General features: G+C 35.5%; 1 protein-coding gene across 2 annotated transcripts; it reads left to right on the top strand.

Annotated features, from left to right (window-relative positions):
* Positions 1-519: 519 nt before the first annotated feature.
* Positions 520-3,629, top strand: LOC110769448 (transcription factor bHLH68-like). Of its 2 annotated transcripts, XM_021973425.2 has the most exons (9): positions 520-1,011; positions 1,219-1,579; positions 1,714-1,788; positions 1,897-1,962; positions 2,179-2,244; positions 2,407-2,463; positions 2,660-2,704; positions 3,012-3,056; positions 3,231-3,629. In XM_021973425.2, exons 1-9 carry the CDS (start codon positions 857-859, stop codon positions 3,363-3,365), a joined length of 1,005 nt encoding a protein of 334 aa, XP_021829117.1. In that variant the 5' UTR covers positions 520-856; the 3' UTR covers positions 3,366-3,629. The 2 variants fall into 2 exon arrangements, with proteins under 2 accessions (XP_021829117.1, XP_021829118.1); XM_021973426.2 differs by lacking the exon at positions 2,660-2,704.
* The last annotated feature ends 19,005 nt before the right edge of the window (positions 3,630-22,634 follow it).

Genomic DNA, 22,634 nt, shown 5'->3' on the forward strand with positions numbered 1-22,634 from the left:
AGTTTTAGAGGTTAATATTTGGTTTTCAAAACCAGAGTAGTTTTGCTTTGGTTATGTATGATATTACGAGTTTCTCTACTACGCATGATAATAATTTCCATACATGATCTATTTTAAATATCGATGAACTACTTTCGTTTATGTCCTGAAAACAGTGCTAGATCTATTTCCCAACATTATCTATTATAAATTCATAGTCTGCTTTATTTTATTCACCCACTCAGATTCTGTGTTTGGTTTGTTGAGGTGAATTATTGCATCAAGAATATAAATAAAGCATATATGACATTGATATGAACAGTACTATAACACCCCCAACCCTAAGGCAAACTCCAATTATAAACAAGCCCAACTTCCCAAGGTACAACCCCAATTAGAGGAAGTAAGCCTTGGGAGCCATTAGTTTATAAGGGCCTGAAAACACTCCCCACCAGCTTTTTGCCCCACTTTAGAAAAAAAGCAAAAGTAGGAATATAAAAAGATATTACTAAACAAATGAAACAAGAAAATGGAAAGAGAAACACAATATGCAAAGTTCCCAACCCCACCCTTTATAAATTTTTTTAAAGGCCATAGACTTAAGCTTCTTCAACCTCATCCGAGAAAGCAAACAACAGTACTCATAAAGCTTTGGCTAGCAAAGTCTTGTTTGGGTGCATATACAGGGAAACATAAGAAAGTGTATGCGTGTGCGTGAGAGAGAGAGAGAGAGAGAGAGAGAGAGAGAGAGAGAGAGAAAGAGAAATAGAAAGAGAAAGGAAAAGAAAGCAAAATTCATTTTTAGTTTCCTTCGATCTTCTGATCAAAGCAAGCACGAAGTGAACCAGTGTTTTTGGAGTGGTCATAAGTGCAACAAATGATGGCTGGAAACCCTAACTGGTGGAGCAGCATGCATCCACCGTCTCTCTTCCCTTCTCAATATGTGCAGCTTGGATCTTCTAATTCACTCCCTCTGAATTCTTTGCCTGAACATAACCTAGAGCCTCCACAGTCCTGGAGCCAATTACTTTTGTACCTCTCTCTCTCTCTCTCTCTCTCTCTCTCTCTCTCTCTCTCTCTCTCTTTGTGTTTCTGTATGTGTTGGTGTTGGTGTGCCTATGCTTATTATAAATAGTTGTTTGATCTAATGATTGATCTTCGGCTTGGTTCTGAGTCTTGTAATGAAATGTTTGTGGTGTACTAATTAATTATTTGGTGAATCTTTTGATTATTTTTCAGGGGTGGATTGTCCATCCATGAAGATGGCTTTGGTACTCTGAGTCATTTTCAACCTAAAGGCAGGTTGGAAAATTGGGAGGAGGACCAAATCTTTATCCCACAATATCCAAGGGCTCCTGTTGTTGATTTTATAAAGCAAGAGTCTAATTCCCAGAACAGCATTAACTTGTGCAATAATCCTCATGGAGATGAAGAATTTCAGCTGGCACCAAGCAGCAGGCCTGTTTGGTCCCCAGTTCAAATCATGCCAGTTTCTTCCCCTAGGTCTTGTGTCACTAGTTTAAGTAATAATAACATATTGGACTTCTCCTATAACAAAGCTGACAATAAGAGGAACCAACAAGCAGATCACTCATCTGAGGTAAGAAAGAATTTTTCTCCTTCTTATTCGTTTGTTTTGCTACAAGTTGCCTTGTCTTTTTGTTCATAAAATTATGTTTTTATTATTATATATGGGTTTTTTAATATTTTGAATGTGCATTTTGTTTTTACTAGTGTAATAGCACTGCCACTGGTGGGATGTGCAAGAAGGCTAGGGTTCAACCATCTCCAAGCCAACCACCTCTAAAGGTAACACAGTTAATAATCTCTCTCCTTTTTACCAGTTGTAATTTTCTTTGAGCATCATTAAAATAAGCAATTACTAAATTACTTATCTATGTATTTACTCTGAACCAGGTGAGGAAGGAGAAGCTAGGTGATAGAATAACAGCCCTTCACCAACTGGTATCCCCATTTGGAAAGGTGAAAACTAGGAATTTCATTTTTTTTTTTTCTGTTTCCTTTTTCCATGATAAAATCCAATGAAGATAATTAATTTTCCAAACCCAGATCAAAGCAGCTCTTTTTACTTCTTCAACTTTTTTTCTATTTAAATTTCACTTGGATTCTCTCTTTTAACATAAAAGAGGACCAGAGAGAGATGACTGTGGTGTGTGCATGTGTGTTTCTCTTTTGCAGACTGACACTGCTTCAGTCTTGCTAGAAGCCATTGGGTATATCAGATTCCTTCAGGGTCAAATTGAGGTGATGTTTCTATCAAATTATATACACTCTCTCTTCTGCTAGCAGCTCAGAATCAGTGAAGAGCATGCACTTAAAGTTTCAATAATTCATGCTTTTTCTAACATTCTTTAGTTATGGAAGTCATAAACTTTATTCCTTTTTCCCCTTCCCCTTTGTTTGCAGGCCCTCAGCTCCCCTTACTTGGGCAATGCCTCAAAAAACATGAGGAACCAACAGTCTGTAAGTGCCCATATATCCCATTTCCCAAAGCTCTCTCTCTCTCCTCACTCTCTCTCTCTCTCTCTCTCTCTCTCTCTCTCTCTCTCTCATATTTTGAGAAATTAAGCATGTGGACTAGGTAGCTCAATTAGTTAATTACTCTGTGCATTAATTAATTAGAATATATAATTGATGATAGAGAATTTAATTACCTTAGGTTCAAGGAGAAAGGAATTGTGTATTTCCTGAAGACCCTGGTCAGGTATGCTTTATTGGATCCATCACCCCATCAAAAGCAAGCGGGGAAGGCTTTGAATATGAAAAAGCATCTAACAAATTATTTTATTCATAATATGATAAAGAAAAGCACTCAATGAACAAGGTTTTCAGCTTTACAAAAAACTTTAATATTATTTAAATTAATAATTAAAAACCATAATCTGCACTATACCTAACTAAGCTGGTTTGGAATCAAAAGGTTAATTTGATGATTTAGAAAACATTGAAACAATAATAAAATTACTCATCATACTTTTCTTTTCTCTTTTTTTGTTTTTTTTCCTATTTAGCTTTTGAATGACAACTCCCTGAAAAGAAAAGGTGCTCCAAACCAGGTACATATTCTTCATTTGATCGAACTGTTCATCCCCATTTCTAAATTCATTATAATAATCATGCATTATGATGATCATCATCATTAATGATGATTAATTAATTAATTAATTGCGTATATGATGAACTTGAAGAATTAATTAATTGATTGCCATTGTTTGTTATGATAATTACAGAATTCTTCATCACAAGATAAAGCAAAGGATCTAAGAAGTAAAGGGTTGTGCTTGGTTCCTGTGTCTAGCACTCAACATGTTGGGAGTGACAATGGAGCGGATTACTGGGCTCCGGCTTATGGGAGTGGGTTTTAGGTTTAATTTAACGATTTAAGCACCCCTAGTACTGTTTAGTACTGTAGGACTAGTAGTACCGCGGCATATAGTACGGAGCTTTTGTAGAATGGGATAACATTATGAGCAGTCACTCTGTTGCAATTTGAATTAAGGTTGATTGCTCATCATGCTATGCATTCTAAATTAGAATTTGTGTACTATATTGCTAGCTATTCTACTACTCATTTACTAATTAAATAAAAGCGCAATCTAATAGTAGTATTATTCTGGTAGGAAGAAGAACTAGTACTCCTCTCTCTCTCTCTCTCTCTCTCTCTCTCTCTCTCTCATATGGATATATAGGTTGTGCAAATATCTTGCAAGCTTACTAAGGATTGAAATTTAATAACAGAAATGAATTAGGTCAATTAGTCGAGGCAATGTGCCCACCCTCTTACACCCAAATTCGATTTCCCTACCCATATATTAGATGAGTTCATAACATCACTTTGTCACAAAAATAAAATAAAATAAAATAAAATAAAAGTTTTAGTGATTTGGACACGATAAATAATTAATATAACCAAAGTTGAATGGAACGAGCTTTTCTTATTTAATAAACAAGGAAACACATTTATTTTCCAAACTAATTAATTAATTCATGTTGCGACTCGAGGAGGTCATATATACTTAGAGAAAAAAAAATATAGATCATATTCATATATACTTAGTTGAATTTCTTATTTTGCAAGAGAAGAAATACATAAATTAAATATTAACATAGTATATCAAGAGTATCCTGTATCGAAATGATGGAAGTTTACCTTAGAAATTTAAAATATTTTGAGTCTCTCTACCATTATGAATTGGTTTTATATTGAATATTCACATTCTAAGATTGTATAGAACTTGTAATCGTTTTAGATTAATTTCAAGTAGACTTCTTCTGACCCTTTATATTTCCATTAACCCTACTTGGCCTCCCTATATGAAAGACCGATGCCAGACAGACAAACTCATGTGGGATGGCTGACCCGAATATGCCAAAAGAAACCCCATTTTCGGGTCTTTTTGGACCACTTTTTGAGATATTGTACTCGATTGACATGCCCCATCCTTCTCACACGCTCCTCAATGCAACGAACACCTCAGCCAATAGTATTCTTGACGTAATAAATTGCATCATAGCCACATTTCATTTCTAAATCTATTTTCTTGCATGAAACTACGTCGTTTGTTCTCAGGTATTTTCTTGTCCATTTCTTTTTTCCTCTCTACTCTAACGTATAAAATTAATCAAGTTGAGAAACCATGTGATCAACTTCATGTTGCTGGCTAAACCCTAATTGTAAACGTTTTATAATAAGTGCATGTGCAGTGCAGCACACACCCAACATTAACGAATGAATAACCTTAATTCTAATTAATTGAATGCGATTACTAGAATATAGACGTGTATAATACGCAAATGTATGCATGACATTGTTATAATTTAATATGTTATGTTATTGAGTTATCAAACTAGACGGTTCATATGTGTGGTTCATCTTGACAATTCATACAGTTTAATAAAAGAACGTTAATGGTTATGTTTACATAATCAAACTTAAAATTACTTGTACTGAAACTAGATGCACTTATAATATTTAGTTTCTTGACAGAAACGCAATCTCACATTAATATTTTAAAGACAAATATTTTCCCGAATTCAAATCACTTCTCTTCCAATGCCGTAGTTCATTAGAAAATATGCTTATTCCCATGCTAGTTAATTGGGGGTGTGCTATATCTCCCAAGTGGTTTTTTTATTTGATTGAAACCTTTCATTTTGAAAAGGTTTGGTAATATTTCCAAGGTCCCGTTTTCATTTTCTGTTTTTATTTTATACTAAAAACGCGTTTGGTATGTCGATTTCATTTTCACTAGAATTCTTTTCCTGAAAATAAATTCGAACTCATGTACAAAAATTGAAAATACACCAAATTATTGTTTTCATTTTCTACACAGTGTATTGGTCTGATTGGTTTTTTTTTTCTTTTCTTTTTTCAATTATTTTTTGGTTGGTCTGATTTTTCATTTTTTAATTTGTAATTTTTTTTCTTTTCAATTTTCAGTTTTTTCATTCCACTTCATTATTTTATTTTGCTACACGAGTGTATATTAATTTTATGATAAAAGCATCATATATTATTCAATTTCATATTTATTTTAAACTAAAGATAATAGAATTTTATTATCTAGGGTTTTATAAAATTAAAATTTTTATTATTATTTTAATTATACATTTTTCATTGTTTGTAATAATTTTAGCCTTTAAAATATCAGATTTAAAAAAAATATATTTTTTAGGCAGAAATTAGCAAAAAATATACTTGAAAAATAACTCACATAATATTATTCTCAAATTGTCCTACCAAATATGTTTTCACTATTTTGATTTTCTAAATATGTTTTCCAATTAATCTACCAGACGCATTTTCAAATTTTGAAAATGCAAATTTATTTTCTCGTTTTCATTCTCAAAAAATATTCTCCAAAAACATTACCAAACAGACCCTAAATATCTCACAGGTAGCCTATTGGCCAGCATCGGGGTTGAAATCACAAGGCAACATGTGGCAGGAAAGGTGATTATGAAATTAGGAAGAGCATTATTTGATTATCTTCATTCTAGCTTTCACAATATTTGTGAGTTCACTGATGTTAGGTATGTCTCATTCTTACATACATGCACTGTTTCCTTTTGTTCAAAGTCAATATATTTATGTTTATATGGTGAGCGAATGCTTTTGTTTTCCTCTAAACAGGTGGGATTGGCATAAAAAAAACATGATTAAAAATATTGAGCATAAAGATTCCTTGGGATTTCTGAACATCTGCACTTGAAGAACCTAGTCTTCTTAAGGGCCTTAACTAGGTTTTCCAGAAACTTTGCAACGTCGTTATCATTTTATATCCAGTCTTTGAGCCAAAGAATTTGTAAAGCAGCTTTAAGTTTTGGGTTAGAAATATTTATCACAAAGAGAATTAGTGAGATCATTGGAACATTAGTGCATATCAAGCTACCATAACTTTGATTGAGATGAAAAGTATGTAAGGATTGGAGACTCACCTTATATAAAACAATCATTGGCATAGATACTGCACAATTTTACTTACATTGCTTCAAATTAACAGAAAAGGGCACAAGCTATGAGAATGACCTCAGAAATCACATTATAAGCTTATAAACATAACCCACAGTTGAAAGAAGAGCAAAAAAAAGGATATACTTTCTAGGGGTGACAAAAACTTTCACTTATACATGACTTGAGTCAACAAAAATTATACAGAACCACAGAATCAAATCTAGGATTAGGGGGTTTAATTAATTGTTGTGCTGAGGCAACAAAAATTAAAGGACCAAACCAGAGAAAGAGACATTCGATGAAGTTGCATTTTTTCGGTGTATAAATATGTCGTCAAGATCAATGCTTGGTGGTTCAAGTGGTAAAAAGCTTGTTCCCCTTAAGCAAGGTCTTGAGTTCAAGCCTTGTGAATGGAGCAGCCATCATTGGGAGAGCTTGCCCCTAAAATGGGGTCCGACCAGGCTCGAGGGAATTAGTCCTCGCCTATGTGCGGGGGATACCCTGGATTCATCCAAAAAAAATATGTCGTCAAGGGTTTATGGTATGTTATAATTTGGGTAGACTCGTATCATGACATAAAATTGTGGATCAAAATCATTAACAGAAGTGAAACCCTCGACACAACATAAAATTGTAGACCAAATCATTAATAGAGGTGAAATCTACTTTATTTATTTTTTTAATACAAGCGATAGTTTGAATATTCTAAATTAATCTATTTTACGGGGAGAGGGACTCAAACTTAGGTGCAAGGGGACAGACTCACTATCCTAACCAACTGACCAAACTCACGCCTGCATATGACTAATATATAGAGATCTAGTCGATAATAATCTGCTACAAATAGATTTTACTATTTTCGGTGACTTTAGTAACTTGATTGCCGTCCGTATATGTGGTACCCTAGATGACAGCGTGGCCCAACCATTCTCCAAGTGCAAGTCCTATCTTAGACAATAGCTGCGACCCCAAATCCTAGAGGATGAGGGCATGCAAGAGAAGAGATGATGGTGCTGAATCTATATGTGGTGCCTAAACCAAGTTACAAACTTACTGTACTCTTCTTCCCTCACGATATCCATAGATGTACTATATATATATGGTACTCTTTGTCTTTTGGGTCACTTTAATGATGAAAAAGCTGGCTCCTAGCTGTTTGATTCCTTGTGCTTGGATATGGGTATTTGTGTGAATGCCCCCCCAACTTTCATCTGCCTAGCTATTAGCCTATTTGTATTCATCTGCACCATCAGCTTAACCCTATATGCATATATGATATACCAATTAGCTTTTACGTAATCGTGATTTAGTGGTATTTCTATTCCCAACATCAGAAGATGTCTCAAGTTTGAATCCTCCTTCCTAATATTTAAAAACAAAAAACAAAAAGGCTTAACCCTATAATTATCAACAATATGCTTCACCAAATATATTCATATCAAATTTTCTCATTGAATAAGATTTCTAGAGTGGCTCCCAAACTGAATAAATGAATTATTTTAAATTAGTAAACAAATTTGATGAGCCTAGCAAAATTCTATAATTATATATATGTGAAACATTATATTTTCCGTGTGCACTTTTTATATATATAATTATTCGTTAAGAGTTATATAACGTATTCTGAAATTTATATGAAAACAAGAGGATGGAACCAACTATAGTTGTTAGTTGAGTGGTCTTTTTCTTCCCAATGTTGGAAGAGATCCCAAATTCGAAACCCCCCTCCTTCATAAAGTAAAAAAGAAAAAGAAAAAAAGAAGAAGAAACAAGAGCATGGAATAAGACTCTTAATAATGAACCCACATAAAGTCTTCATGGATTGAAGCAAATACATAAAAACACAACACAGCTTTCATATATACAAGGTTGAAAATTTTAAAAACATTAAGAAGTTGATGTACTTTCTTCTTTAATAAAGCGAATAAGTTTCCATGAGTACCACTCATTCATCATTATAGCAATCAATCATGCTCTTCCTTAGACGCTGGTTCTTCTAAGTTGTAAGCTAATTGCTTCGTCCGTCTTTCTTCTTTAATTATTATGCCAATGGCATTCCCTCATGTGGGTTGGGGTTGTGCGATGATGATGATGATGATGATGATCCAAATCTGCAAAATGACTTTATATTTATGCATGGATCCCACTTTCGGTGTCTTTTGGACACCTTAAAGCTACCATAGGCCCCAACAACCTCCCACGCTCCTCCATGTCCCAGGGCTTCAGGGTTTGCTATCGTATTGCTGACATCTACAATGCGTCATAAAACATTAAGAAAATAGTGCATTTTGCTTGAATTTGTTTGAATATTTCCAAGTTTATTCAAATTTTTTGTTGCATTTCTAGGTTACAATAATGTTATAGAAATCTAAAAAAAGAAAACGTTACTCGGTTTCACACACACAGCTCCCTCAAAGGGCTCAGAGATCAGCTGATTATAAAAAAGAAAGCATAAAGAACGGTCAACAATTTGAGATTTTAAAAACAAACTGATAATTAAAAAAAAGAATAAAAAAGGAAAGAGAATCTCAAGCCCCAATAGCTTTCATATATTTTGACATTCAAAATATTAAGGTATAAATTAAAGACTACTATATACTGCTTGTATTTGATTCATGTTGATGGGGTTTTCAAGCCTGATTCATATAACCTTTAGGTTAACAAGCCTGATTCCCAAAGAAAGGCCCAGAATGGCAATAAAACCCATCCTTTGTCAATGTCAACCTAGCTAGCCAAAATGTTTTTCTTTTTTAATTTTTGATATGAACGATATTAAGAGAGGGAGAATTCGAAAACACGATTTTGAGTTATGAATAACTGCTCTTAATCATTTAAACTACAAGCCCCTTATAGCCAAAATGTTTGTGTAAGGACTACTTTATTGAGTTTAAATCCACTTAAGACACCAAATCTGTCAAGGATAAAAGAGGAAGGTTTAATTCGATTAGCTAGTTACTTCTAAGTGAAGAAAATATCAAACTAATAGGAGTTATCTATCCTATTTGGTTATGGATTCTAGAGCGATAAAGATGCTTTAGGATTTTCTTTATGGGCAAGAAATCTCGAGCACTCCCCTATATAAATACAAGGTTTAGGTCCCCAATCTCATACACAAATCATAAGCACAAACCCTACCTCAGGTCAAAAGTAAAGAATTAGGCCCCTTCCTACTCTGTCACAATTTTTATTTATAAAACTTATGTGCTAGATTCTGTCTCATTTTTTAAGCAAAAACAAGAAAAATTAACATGTCAAAGTTAACTAGAAATTTAACATTCAAGATAAATATTAAATTAATTATAACAGGAAAAATCGAACATTAAACCTCGAGGAGTGGAAGTGATGCAGTGCAACAATGCAGAAGGAGTTTCACACATTCCAATATTATCTCAAGAAACCCAAAGTTATCCATTTTCATTTTCCCGAAAATATTTAATCTTTTATATATATAAAGCAAAAGACAGAGAATGGTGAAACATTCAAAATACCAGAAAATGCCCTTGGTTAATGCAAACATTAAGAATTGAAATTATTAATTAAATGAGGATAATATGGTAAATTCACACTTTTTCATAAAAAATTAAATTAAATTAAATTAAAAGAAAAACAATGTATCCTATTTTTATGGAACACAACTACCCATTATCACCAAGTACTTTCACACTCAAGCTCTTATTAGAAGGAAACGTAATCAAATTCTTAGAGTTAAGGGTCCTGGTGGGATTTGGGTTGAGGGGGATAACCTCCCTCATATCTTCATTGAAGCTTTCAAACTTAGGTTCAAAGCTGATCAGGCCCCAAACCAGCATTCGGTGACTGATTTCCTCCAAATAGTTGAGCCTTGTGTTACTAACCAAGACAATGTTAACCTTTTGGCTCCGGTTTCAGATCTTGAACTGGAGCATGCCATTAAAGGCATTGGTCCTCTTAAGGGCCCTGGCCCAGATGGGTTGCAAGCTATCTTCTATCACAAATGCTGGGAAAACACTAAGCAAATGGTCAAAAATTTAGTCAATGATTTTCTAACCAATAATATCCCTCTACAAGATGTGAATCACACCAACATAGCTCTAATTCCTAAAGTTGACTCCCCGGAGACTGTTAATCACTATAGACCTATCAGCTTGTGTAATGTCTCTTATAAGGTCATCACTAAGATCCTAGTCAATCGTCTAAAACCTATTCTTTCAAACTGTATTTCCAAAAACCAAGGAGCCTTTGCCCCTGGAAGATCTATTTTCGATAACATTCTCATTGCTCATGAGTTATTCCATGATTTCAAACGTAAGAAAGGTGCTCGGGGAGCTATGGCTATTAAACTTGACCTTGAGAAGGCCTATGACCTTCTTGATTGGGGTTATATAAGGGGTTGTCTGGCACAATTTGGTTTCAGTAATGCTTGTTGCGATCGAATCATGAATTGCATCTCTAGTACTTCTTTCTCAGTGCTTATTAACGGATCCCACTATGGCCATTTCAATGCTTCTAGGGGAATCCGGCAGGGAGATCCTCTATCTCCCTACATTTTTATTTTGTGCATGGAACCGTTTATTAGGCATTTTAACAATCTTACCAAGAATCCCAAATCTAATGTGGGCCTTTTATCTTCCCCTGGCGGTGACCGTATCTCTAACCTGGTTTTTGCTGATGATTGTCTTATTTTTGCCAGGGCTACTGCTACTGCCGCCAGAAATATCACCTCCTTATTGGAGAACTTCTCTAAAGTTTCAGGTCAGAAAATTAACTACCATAAGTCCACAGTCTATTTTTCGGGTAATGTTCATTCCCAAGTTAGAGTTGTGTTGAGTAACCTCTTGCAGATACAACATAAGACTACACTAGGTCAATACCTTGGAATACAAAACATTATTTTTTGGAAGGATCCAGCAAATGCCAAAATGATGATAGAAAAAATCCGATCCAAGTTTGCTGGCTGGAAGGCCCAAACGTTATCTAGAGCGGGTCGTCTTACCTTAATTAAGGCTAGTGTCTCTGGTATCCCGAATCATACTCTCTCTTGTTTTAAATGCCCTAAAGAAGTCTGTAAAGAAATGAATGCTTGTAGTAGGCGTTTTTTCTGGGGGAATGGGACTAAGGTCCCCCCAGTTTCTTGGAAGGATATCTGTTTGCCTAAAAGTCTAGGAGGGCTGGGGGTTAGATCTGCCACTCTTTTTAACAAAGCGGCGTTAGCAAAGCTGGGCTGGATTTGTTTATCTGACCCTACCAACTGGTGGGCTCAATGTTGCATTCCTAAGAGGACACAAATTAATGTGCAAACAACCAATTAAAAATACCCGCAAGTGCACGAATCTATCGAAGTATAGATTATGTAAGTACGGGGTCGATCCCACGAAGAACTTGTCGGCTTCCTATAAGTTCTAATTTGAGTACATAAAGAACACTTATTTAACACACCACAAATGCACAAATGAAAGAGGGAAACTAGAAATGAGTAAATAAGTGTAAAAGAAATGGAACAACACAAGAAAACTAGAGAAAAACACAAACAGCACTTTCTATCGCCATTTTATCACCTGTTTATCACCTGTGAACAGCGCCATGAACAGTGAACAGTGACATGAACAGTGCCGTGAACAGTGCTGACCGGTCGCGTGAACAGTGACGACCGGTCGTTTTTCGGCAGAGTCGAAATTTCAATAAACGTGTGATGAGCGACCGGTCGTGAACAGTAACGACCGGTCGTTTTTGGGCAGATTCGTTTCTCTGTTTTTCAATTTCGACCTCTGTCCAGTGTTTTGCCTATAACTTTCCAACCGTACGTCGAAAATTCACGTTCTTTATACGGTTGGATTCAGAACAGAAAATGCAAGAACACAACGCGGACCAAAAGTCCAAAACAATTACGGAAACAAATAAAATTGAGTATCAAAGACACACCACGTATCAAACACACAACTCACACACACATTGGGGGGGGGGGGTTTTGATTTGTTTCAAGTGACCTATTTCTATTGCATGAAAGTAAATGGACTTTGAATTTAAATGAGAAAGGCAGAGATGAAATATCAAAGAGTGGAATTAAAAAGTAACAAACACTAGGGTTTCGGAATCCACCCTAAACAATTCTACCCAAGTTCATGAATACTCAAGTGATGAACTCTAAACGTGTTGATGAAAATGTTCGCAATCAAGGCCGTGGGTCGTGGCTCAAGACGCATTGATTCTCTCTAATATACGTAAAGTGCATGGTTCGTGCTACAATACTTGTGCCCTCCCCATAACCGAACCTAGGTATGGTTCGTACTTTGATTCAATTACAAGGAGAACCCATTAAGTTCAAAGAGAATATGAACATCACAAGAATCCTAATAGCATGGTGTTTACATTAGGTATTCAAGAAACCAATTCACATGGATGATTCTTACTTCATCCATTTATTGCTTAGGATAACATGAAGATACACATAATCCCAACAATCTCAAGAAGCATGCTTTCAAAGATGGCCAACCAAGGAAAAACACACATCAAGGATAGATTAATTTGGTGAATTGGAATTCATCAACAATATCTAGAAATTCATACACTCAAGTATCAAAACAATAAGGTAATCATGTTTAGGGCTTCAACCTAAGCCCTAGCTATAGAGTTTAGTTGCTCATACTTATTTCAAATACAAACTCAAAATGAAATTAGAAAGAGTTTACAGATTTTCAGAAAATGATGAAAGCTTCAAGATCATCAATGGTGGAAGTCTTCTTCTCCACTTTTCTTGGCTGCACCTTGGCTTTCTCCAAGCTCCAAACTCTCCAAAATCTGCTCTCAATCTGTATAGAATGTGGAATAGCCTGATTTCCCACGATCCAAAAGGCTCCCAATATCAGATTGCAATTTTGACTTCTCCTCCCTCTCTCCTCCTTTCCAGCTTTTACCTTTTAATATAAAACTACCACCTTTGATAAAGCCTTAGCCCATTGTCCCCTTGCCATGATGGAGCTTTGACTTCACAAAGATGCCAAAAGCTCAGAAAATATCTATTTTACAAATGTAATTCCTTGTTACCAAGAGTTATGGTAACAAGAAGTTAAGATGACACAAGGGAGGTAAAAGCTGGCCAAATCCGGATTTCCAGAACTGTGGTAACATGATGGATTGGTTGGATAGGCAATACTTGTCCAATGGAGCTCAAATTTGGATATGTTGTAGTTAACATCCATTGGAACAAGTCTCATGAAGATCATGACCTCATCCGAGCACCAGAGCATGTTGATCCCAGGCCAAGAAGTTGACCTACGAAAATGAACAAAAACAGAATTTATAACTAATAATGCACTTTTAGCTCATTTTCATCCCAACCAAGGCAAAATCTAAGAAAACACAAAAAGGAAGTAAAAAGCTATAAAATGTCAAGAACTAACTCAAAATAGTGGGTGAATAACATGAAAAATCATGTGTAAAAATGAACCGAACACTCAACTAATGGCTAAAAAATACTTAAGAAAAGATGGCTTCCTTGCTGTAACAAAAAGGACTTCTCACTCGTTAGCCTGGAAGGCCATCCTTGATGCTCGTATGGTTCTCCTTAAAGGTTTAAGATGGATTGTTGGTAATGGACTATCCATCCTTTTTTGGACTGATAATTAGGCTTTTCCCTTCCCTTTACTTGATTTAATTCCTGCTTTCATGAGAACTAACCTCAATTTAAATGCTAAAGTTGCAGATTTTATTCAGAACCAAACCTGGCAGCGTGATAAGCTCATCCAAGAAGTTGATGAAGACATTCTGGAAAAAATTCTAACTATCCCTCTCCCTCTGTCACCTTTGCAGGATAAATTAGTCTGGGGACCCAACCCTAATGGAAAGTTTTCAATAAAATCAGCTTATAATTTACAATTGCAGGATGAGCCTTCCCATCCTAGAGCCACCTTATTGAAGAAAATGTGGAGTTTAACTATACCCCCTAAAGTCAAGCTCTTTGCCTGGCTACTTATTTGAAAAAGATTACAAGTCAGAAGTCATTTACACAGATACTTGCCGAATATCAATCCTGAATGTCCTTTGTGTACTGATCACATGGAGACCATTAACCATTTATTTTTTGAATGCCAGTTTGCTGTCAACATATAGAGGTGCACCTCTATAAGCCCTTTGCCTCTCCAACAGAATCTTGATGGTATTGAATGGCTGGATGCTCTCCCCCACTTGATGGATAAGGATGGCCCAAATATTCTTTCCAAAGCTCTCCTTCTTTGCTGGCAAATTTGGGAGGCTCGGAATAATTGTGTGTTTAAAGACATTGCCCCGCATCCAGTTAGAGCTCTTCATGCTGCTGGTCAGATTGGTCTAGACTATTGGAAAATCAACTCCACTCCTCCTCTGAATCCCAAAGGTGTGCATGCAATTAAATGGAAACCACCACCCCTTGATTGGATAAAGTTAAACTTTGATGGCTCGGTGCGTGGTAACCTGGCTGCCACTGGTTTCGTCATCCGGGATTGGAATGGTAACGTCCGGCTCGCAGGAGCTAAAAACTCTGGTCAAGTTTCGATAACTGTGGCTGAATGCCTGGCGCTCCGTGATGGTCTAGCCCATGCAATCCACAATGGATGGCGCAAAGTTTTAGTTGAAGGAGATTCCAAGCTCATCATTGACTGTATCAACAACAAGGTTTCTGTCCCGTGGAGTATTCAACTCATGGTACAAGACATTAAGCTGCTAAGTTCTTACTGTGATGAAATTTCCTTCCAACATGTTTTCCGAGAAGCAAACTTCACGGCTGATGCTTTAGCTAGTTTAGGCCATAATCTGAACCCTTCCCATCTGTGGGAGCGGGGGCTTCCTTTAGGATGCTCTGTTCCTTTTTATTTTGATTTAGTTGGGCCTGCGTGCCCTCATGGCTTCCGTTTGTAAGTTTTCCGTTTCTCCATAAAAAAAAAAACAAAAAAAAAACTACCCATTATCTAGCGCGAAAGTGCGTGCGAAAAGGCTAGTGAATATATAATATATTAAATGAATATTAAATACGTATATTAAAAAAGAAAACAAAATTGGGCCCTAGACAATGGGTCCACGGATTTCTCGCCATTCATTGATCAAAATTTCGCATAAAGTCAACAACTCATGAAAGATGTCATTGTTTGATATAAAAGTCCATGGCTGAAGCTATCTGTGGTAATATTCCTCACTCTGAGAATGCTAAGGAGTACTTGGAGGTTGTGAGTCAAAAGTTTAAGGAATCGAAGACTGGGAATTTGATGAACAAGCTAGCTACAATGAAGTATGATGGTGTGAAGGATACGGGAGTGTATCTTCTAAGTATGATAGAGGTAGCTAGCAAAGTGAAGGCCCTTGACTTTCCTATAACCGATCCTTTTCTGGGTCACCTTGCCTTGAACTTCATCCCTTCATCTTATGGTCACCTCAAAGTGATTTACAATGCTCAAAAAGATAAATAGGATCTCAATGAGTTGATCTCATTCTATGTGTTAGAAATGTGCCCTAAGAGCCAATACATTTGATGTAATCTCCTTAGAATACATTTCATATATGATATATAAAGGGCAAACTTAATTTGTTATCTTTTACATCATCTAAAGAAACAAATGTCTAGGGTATGCTAAATAAGAGATAAAGTAATCTAAAGAAGATTAGATTCATGAGACCTTTAATCTCTAACTGTAGCATCCCAAAATGTTCCTAATCATAGGTTATCAAATGGGCATTAATAGACCGTCAAGATTAGCACATATTCTGTATGCTCAATTGGGAGGATGGTTAGTCTCAAACCATTTGTGTAGTTGACACTAATACAAGTATGTGGGTGCTAATTAGTGAATGAGTACACTGAACGCGATCAACCGTAGTTCTCATATGGAGTATTTATCTACATGTCAAATGAGAACTCATAGTTGCAATAATGCAAATTAGTCCTTAGACCTGAGGCATCATGGTTGTCCTGTGATGCGTTATTGATCTTTGATAGCTCTTAAAGGCAAGCCGTAAAAGATTTGTCTTAAGTGTTGTTGGGATCTCTTAATTCTTCATAGGGGCATGTGAATGTACAATAAGGAATCTCTACTTTCGATAAAGAAGGAGAATGTTTCAAGATGTGACTCAGTAAATCTTTGGCCAAAGTATTTTGAGCTTGATTTAGAAAGTTGTTCTTAATCATGTTCTTTTGAATCACATGAGGTTATAAATCATATTAGGGGTTTGACATAAACAATCCGTACCCTAATAATATGATTTGAAACATTGTATAAGAGAAGGACCGTATTGCATTGCAATTCCAACTGAATAGGTTCTTCATCTATTCTGGTTAGCTTGGGTAGCCTTGATATATTGCTAGATGTCACTCTTGGCTTGTGGAAGTCCTAGGATTGATTGTGATCGATCCAAATAAAGGAATAATTAAAAAGGGGTTTTAATTCCAGTTGGTTAGAAAGAGTTCTAATATTTTCCCACTGCCTTGCTAATTAGAACCTAATGGATCGCACACCTTAAATGGTTAACTTTGAGTAATACAAATGAGAATGAGGAAATCAATTTGATTGATTTGATGTGGATGATTTACTACGTGTAAAAACGTATTTGGGCTAAGTAATAGTTAACGGAAAGCCCAAATGGTTGGGTATCAAGCCCAAGGGCTTAAGACACCTAAATATTATGGTTTAAGTGTCATAAGGACCAATTTTGGAAGCCCAATGGGGTTTGGCCGAAAATGCTTAAGTGAATGTGTATGGGAATTGTTTCCATAAGCTCATTAACACACAAACACAATCCAACATCAACCCAATGGGTTTGGGAGATCAAAGAGAGATAAAAGAGAGTTTTCAAGAGTGAAATACTTTAATCTTTCAAAGTGGTTTAGATTGAAACCAATCTTGAGAATCTTGCACTAGCATCCAAGTATTCTCAAGATACTTATTCTCATCTCAAGGTTCCATTGGTGTGGAGACTTAGAGGCCATATACTTTTGTGGCTCACATGGAGGAGAAAGATCAAGGAGCAAAGATCAAAGATCAAGGAGGAGATCAACAAAGAGGAAATCATCAAGAGAAGACCAAACACAAATTGGTTCATATAATTGCTTCAAGGGTAATTAGATCTTATCCTTTCTCTTGAATTTTCATTTATGAAAAACATATCAATGTTCATGGCTTAAGATACTTGGAAGAAGTTTTGTTTTTGGATTTAAACAACCACCTTAGACTTCCGCTGCAATTAATTTGATTAAATGCATGTTTAATATTCAAATGAACTTTGGAAACATGTTTTGAAACTCCAACACTATGTTCATGAGGAGGCTCGAATCAAGAATGAAAAAGAGGCCAATACCTCAAACCTCACCACCAATGCCCACAAACAACATCACTTTAAGCCAAGTTCACATGTTGTTGCCAATAAGGACAACACCAAGGCTAATCCTCCTCCTAAAAGTTATAACACTTTGAATTCCACAAAACAACCACCTTTACGTGTTACTTTTGTGATAAGGCAGGCCACTTAAAGAGAGATCACACTAGGTACAAACGTTGGGTACGTAGAGTAAAAGGGAACTAAAGGTAAGTCTAATTTTGTCCTAGTTTTCTTTGACTCTAGTTTTGTCATTGTCCCTTCTAATTCCTAGTGGATTGACACTGGATCACCAATTCACATTGCTAATTCCTTGTAGGATATCGTAAGCCAAAGGAAACCAAGTACAGACCAAGACCATGTCTTCATAGGGAATGGCAAGAAAGTTCCAGTTCATGCATTAGGATCAATTAGGCTTCAACTAGTTTCAGGCTTTTCTTTAGTTTTCTATGCGAAGGAATTTGAATTCAGTTTCTAGATTAACTGGGGAACATTTCAGTTTTGTTTTTTCTAAGGTAGGATTTTATTTGATTTTCAGTAAAAGTTCACTGGGCAATGGCTCTTTGATTGATGGGTTGTTTTGTTTGAATTGTGCAAGTAATAATGTTATGTTACCTTCACCATTGAAAATATAGGGAAAAAACGATAACTAGACAATGAAACCCTAGCCCCTTCTCTCCCAAAAAACTCTCCTAGAGCCGTTTTCACTTTGAGGGGGGAGGAAGCCATTGTTCTTCCTTTCCTTTCCACTATTCACTTTGTTATCATTTTCCTCCAACCATCATAGGCGACTGCGTCTCAGCGTCGGATCTCCACTTGAGTTTCGACATCGGATCTCCATCTGCGTTTCAACGTCGGATCTCCACCACCATCCTTTTTGCGGTTTCTTTATGTTCGGAATAAGTCACAGAGACTTTGGGTTCTCTGTGTAGTTTTCACCTCTCCTTTTGTGAGAGCCTTTCACCTCTCCTTTGTGAGAGCTTTTTATCTCTCCTCTGTGAGAGTTTTATTTGTATTGTTATGGCTTGATTTTTTTAAGCTTTATATATTTTTGATTATTCTGAGTTTGCAATCTTAGTTGGGATGCCTATGCCAGAGTTTATTTGATCCTGCGTGATCGTTAGTGGAGGCGCACCAAATTGTCTTAATTTTGATGTTAGACTGCTCCGTTATTGTAATTGCCCTTTGTGGCTAGTTTGTTTTGGCCCCTTGTGACTAATGGTTTTTTTGGCAGAATTATGAATGCAATCCTAGAATTTCTCCCCAAAAAAAAAACAATGAAAAATCAGCCATTATGGCACAAAAGACTAGGCCATGTGTCTAAAGCAAGAATGCAACGGCTAATCCAGGAGGAATTATTCCTTCTTTGGATTTTTCAGACTTTAGTTAATGCATTGAGTGCAATAAGGGCAAAATGACTAACTCAAGAATGCTAGGATCCACACGTAGTCAACAACTTCTAGCTAGAGAATTCACACTGACATTTGAGGCCCCTTTTCCAAATGAAACTCTGGAAGGACATGTACTTCATCACCTTAATTAATGATTTCTTAAGATTCTATTATCTCTATCTAATTCCAACCACATCTATTGCATTTGAGGTTTTAAAAGTCTTTAAAACGGAAGTAGAAAACCAACTTCAGTTAAAGATTAAAGTTCTAAGATTTGATAAGGGAGGAGAATATTATGAAAAATATGATGAGCAAGGCAGAAACCCATCACCATTGGCACTATATCTTCACGACTATGGAATAGTTTCACAATACACAAACTCTGGAACCCCTCAAGAGAATAGAGTATATGGGAAAAGGAATAAAACTTTGAAAGATATGGTGAGAAGCATGATTTACAACATTGATCTTCCAAGGTTTCTATGGGGAGATGCAATTAAAACACAACTAATTACATCCTAAACAGGTATCAAGTAAGTCAGTTCCTAAGACTCCCTTTGAGCTATCGAATATGAGGAAACCTAGCTTAAACCATTTGCATGTCTAGGGTTGTAAATTTGAAGCCAAGGTATTACAATCCAAAGTCGGGAAAATTAGATCCAAAAACTGTAAGTTGTAGGTTCATAGGGTATGCAGAGAGATCAAACAGTTTTTGTTTCTATTGCCCTAACCACATCAATAGAATTGTTGAGACAGGGAAGGCCAAGTTCCTATAGCATGATGAGGATAGTGAAGGAACAAATATAAAATTTGGTTTTGAAGAAGAGGATAAATAGGAATAGAACCTCTCAATACAAACAATCCTGTTGTAACTTATCTATTGATTCAAACCTTGTCACAAACTGAGTCCGGTTGAGCCTTGAACTCAAAACCAAAAGATTAGAGATATTCATGAAGAACCAAATGAGGTTGAGATGCCTATAGAGCGACAACCACAACCAGAAGAAGTTAGAAGATCCTCAAGAGAAAGTAGAAGACCTAATACACTAACATATTTTGTTTCCTTAAATGAGGCATATTTTGAAGGTTTTGAGTTTAAGGATCAAATGAGTTACAAGCAAGCCATGTCTAGTGAACACTTTGAGAAATGACTTGAGGGTATGTAGAGTAAGCTAGAGTCTATGAAAACCAATGAAGTGTGGGAGTTAGTTGAATTGCAACAAGGAATGAAGCCTATAGGATGTAAGTGGGTGCTTATGACCAAAAGTGATTCGAGGGGCTATTGAGAGGTATAAAGCTAGGCTAGTGACTAAGGTTTTTAACCAAAAAGAAGGAATCGATTACAATGAAACTTTCTCACTAGTTTCAACCAAAAATGCCTTTAGAATCATTATGGCACTTATAGCACACTTTGATATGTTTTTATATCAAATGGATGTAAAAATAACTTTTTTAAGGGAGAATTGAGTGAAAAGATCTTCATGCAACAACCTGAGGGATTTATAGAAGAAAGCAATGAGCAGTTAGTGTGCAAACTAAAGAAAACAATCTATGGTTTGAAACAAGCCTCAAAGCAATGGTATTTGAAGTTTGATAAGATAGTTACATCATATGGTTTCATTGAGAACATATTGGAAGAGTGCATATGCTTGAAAAACAGTGGAGTAGGTTTATCTTCCTTGTCCTTTTTATAGATGACATTCTACTTGCTAGCAGTGATGAAAGTCTCTTACATGAAAGCAAGGAATTTATGTCTATGAATTTTGAGATGAAAGATTCTGGATTCTTATATAATGGGATATAAGTTGAGAAAAAGTGATTGCCCAAAGAATGACATTAAGAGAGAAGAAATGAAGGACAAGCCATATGCTTTAGTTGTGGGAAGCATTATGTATGCACACGCTCAAATTTAGTCTTTTCTATTAATGTATTGGGAATATACCAATCTAAACCAGGTATTGCTCATTCGAAGGTTGCAAAGAAGTTCATCAGATTTATGTGCTATGTATGTTCATATAATATGTTTTTCATGTATTTTGTTGAAAATAGAAAGTCATTTCTATATATTTGATTGTTTTGCAATTTTAAGTAAAAATGACCAAAATACCCCTATATGAGTTATTTTTTCACTATTCTGGAAAATAATATTTTTATGCTCTAAATGTTCATAAAACCTATTGCTCATCTGTTTGGGAATATATATTTTTATTAATTTCTTATATGTATTGTTTCCGGGAGTTGTTAGGCGAAAGTACTAAAATGCCCTTATACGTATTTCGTGTTTATCTGCACATATAAAATATCTATAAGCCTCTAAATGTTCTAAAAACATGTTTCTCATTCATGTGATGATTTGTTTATAATTTAGTTCATGTATTTTGAAATATTTGAATTTGTGTGTGAAATTACCAAAATGCCCGTATGTGTGTTTCTAAAGAAAGAAAATGAAAATAAAGTTAAAATTTTTTTATAAAAAAAAAAAAAAAAAAAGATCATCAGATTTTAAATCATGAGGTAAGCCTACCAGAGTTATATCTGGAGCATTCAAAATATGCCAAACACTCAATTGCAAAGCTTTAAACACCCCACTTGGCTGTTAACAATACATAGTAACCAAGCAACTTCGAGAGCAACTCAAGTTCATTTCCAACTACTTCTTAGCCTATTAAAAGGCAACTAGTGTTCATCTCAAGACAAACTACAACCCAAGGAAAGAAATCATACATAAACAAAGTTCGATTGAGAGAAAAGTTTAGCTAAAGGCACCTCCCTCAACAACTTCCATTTGTGCACTAGTGAAGCACAAATTCGAATCTCCAAGCTTTCAACCTTCTCATCACCACTTCAGAAACATCTAGTGTAAGTATATGAACACCTACGTATAGTTTTATTTTGCCTTAAGAATGGATCAAACATGAAAGAACACCATATTCTCTAAAAATGTCACTTCTGTAAATTGCTCATTTTCATGTTTCAAATTTGAATAAATAATTTGTGTCTAAAGAGCTTTAACTTAATTTACTTTGTTTATTTTGGGATAGCTTGCAGGAGTTAAAACAAAATCAAACTCAATAGCTTGAGCTGCATCCAACCGATTCATAGTAATATGTTGGTCCATTTGACAACAATATTTCAACCAACTAACAAGGAATAGTCTATTGAAAAAAACAAACTAACAAGTAATAGCTTACAACAATTATTTACTTATTTTTTTGGACATGGGCGTGACAACAATATTTTAAAATAGAATCACTGATCGGTTCATAATTGTATATCATTTTGTACCCTTCTAGCTTATGATTTGGTTATGTTTTTGAGTTAAACTTGTGCTTTTAATCCTTTTTGTGTTTATCTTTCAGTTCATTGAGCTTTAGGTAATAATGATGGCTTTAGAGAGCATAATTCATGCAATTCAAGCATGTTAAGACCTAATTTGGATGAATGGATGAAGAGCTTAAAGACAAACTCATTTTGGC

This window comes from Prunus avium, chromosome 3 (genome assembly GCF_965620075.1).
Source record: "Prunus avium chromosome 3, drPruAviu1.hap1.1, whole genome shotgun sequence".
In the NCBI taxonomy this organism is placed as follows: Eukaryota; Viridiplantae; Streptophyta; class Magnoliopsida; order Rosales; family Rosaceae; genus Prunus; species Prunus avium.

Excerpts from the sequence above, each read along its gene's own strand:
- LOC110769448 (XM_021973425.2), top strand. The coding sequence starts at position 857 with ATGATGGCTGGAAACCCTAACTGGTGGAGCAGCATGCATCCACCGTCT. Across the intron at positions 1,789-1,896 it reads CAAGCCAACCACCTCTAAAG|GTGAGGAAGGAGAAGCTAGG; the intron begins GTAACACAGTTA and ends ACTCTGAACCAG. Across the intron at positions 2,705-3,011 it reads TTCCTGAAGACCCTGGTCAG|CTTTTGAATGACAACTCCCT; the intron begins GTATGCTTTATT and ends TTTCCTATTTAG.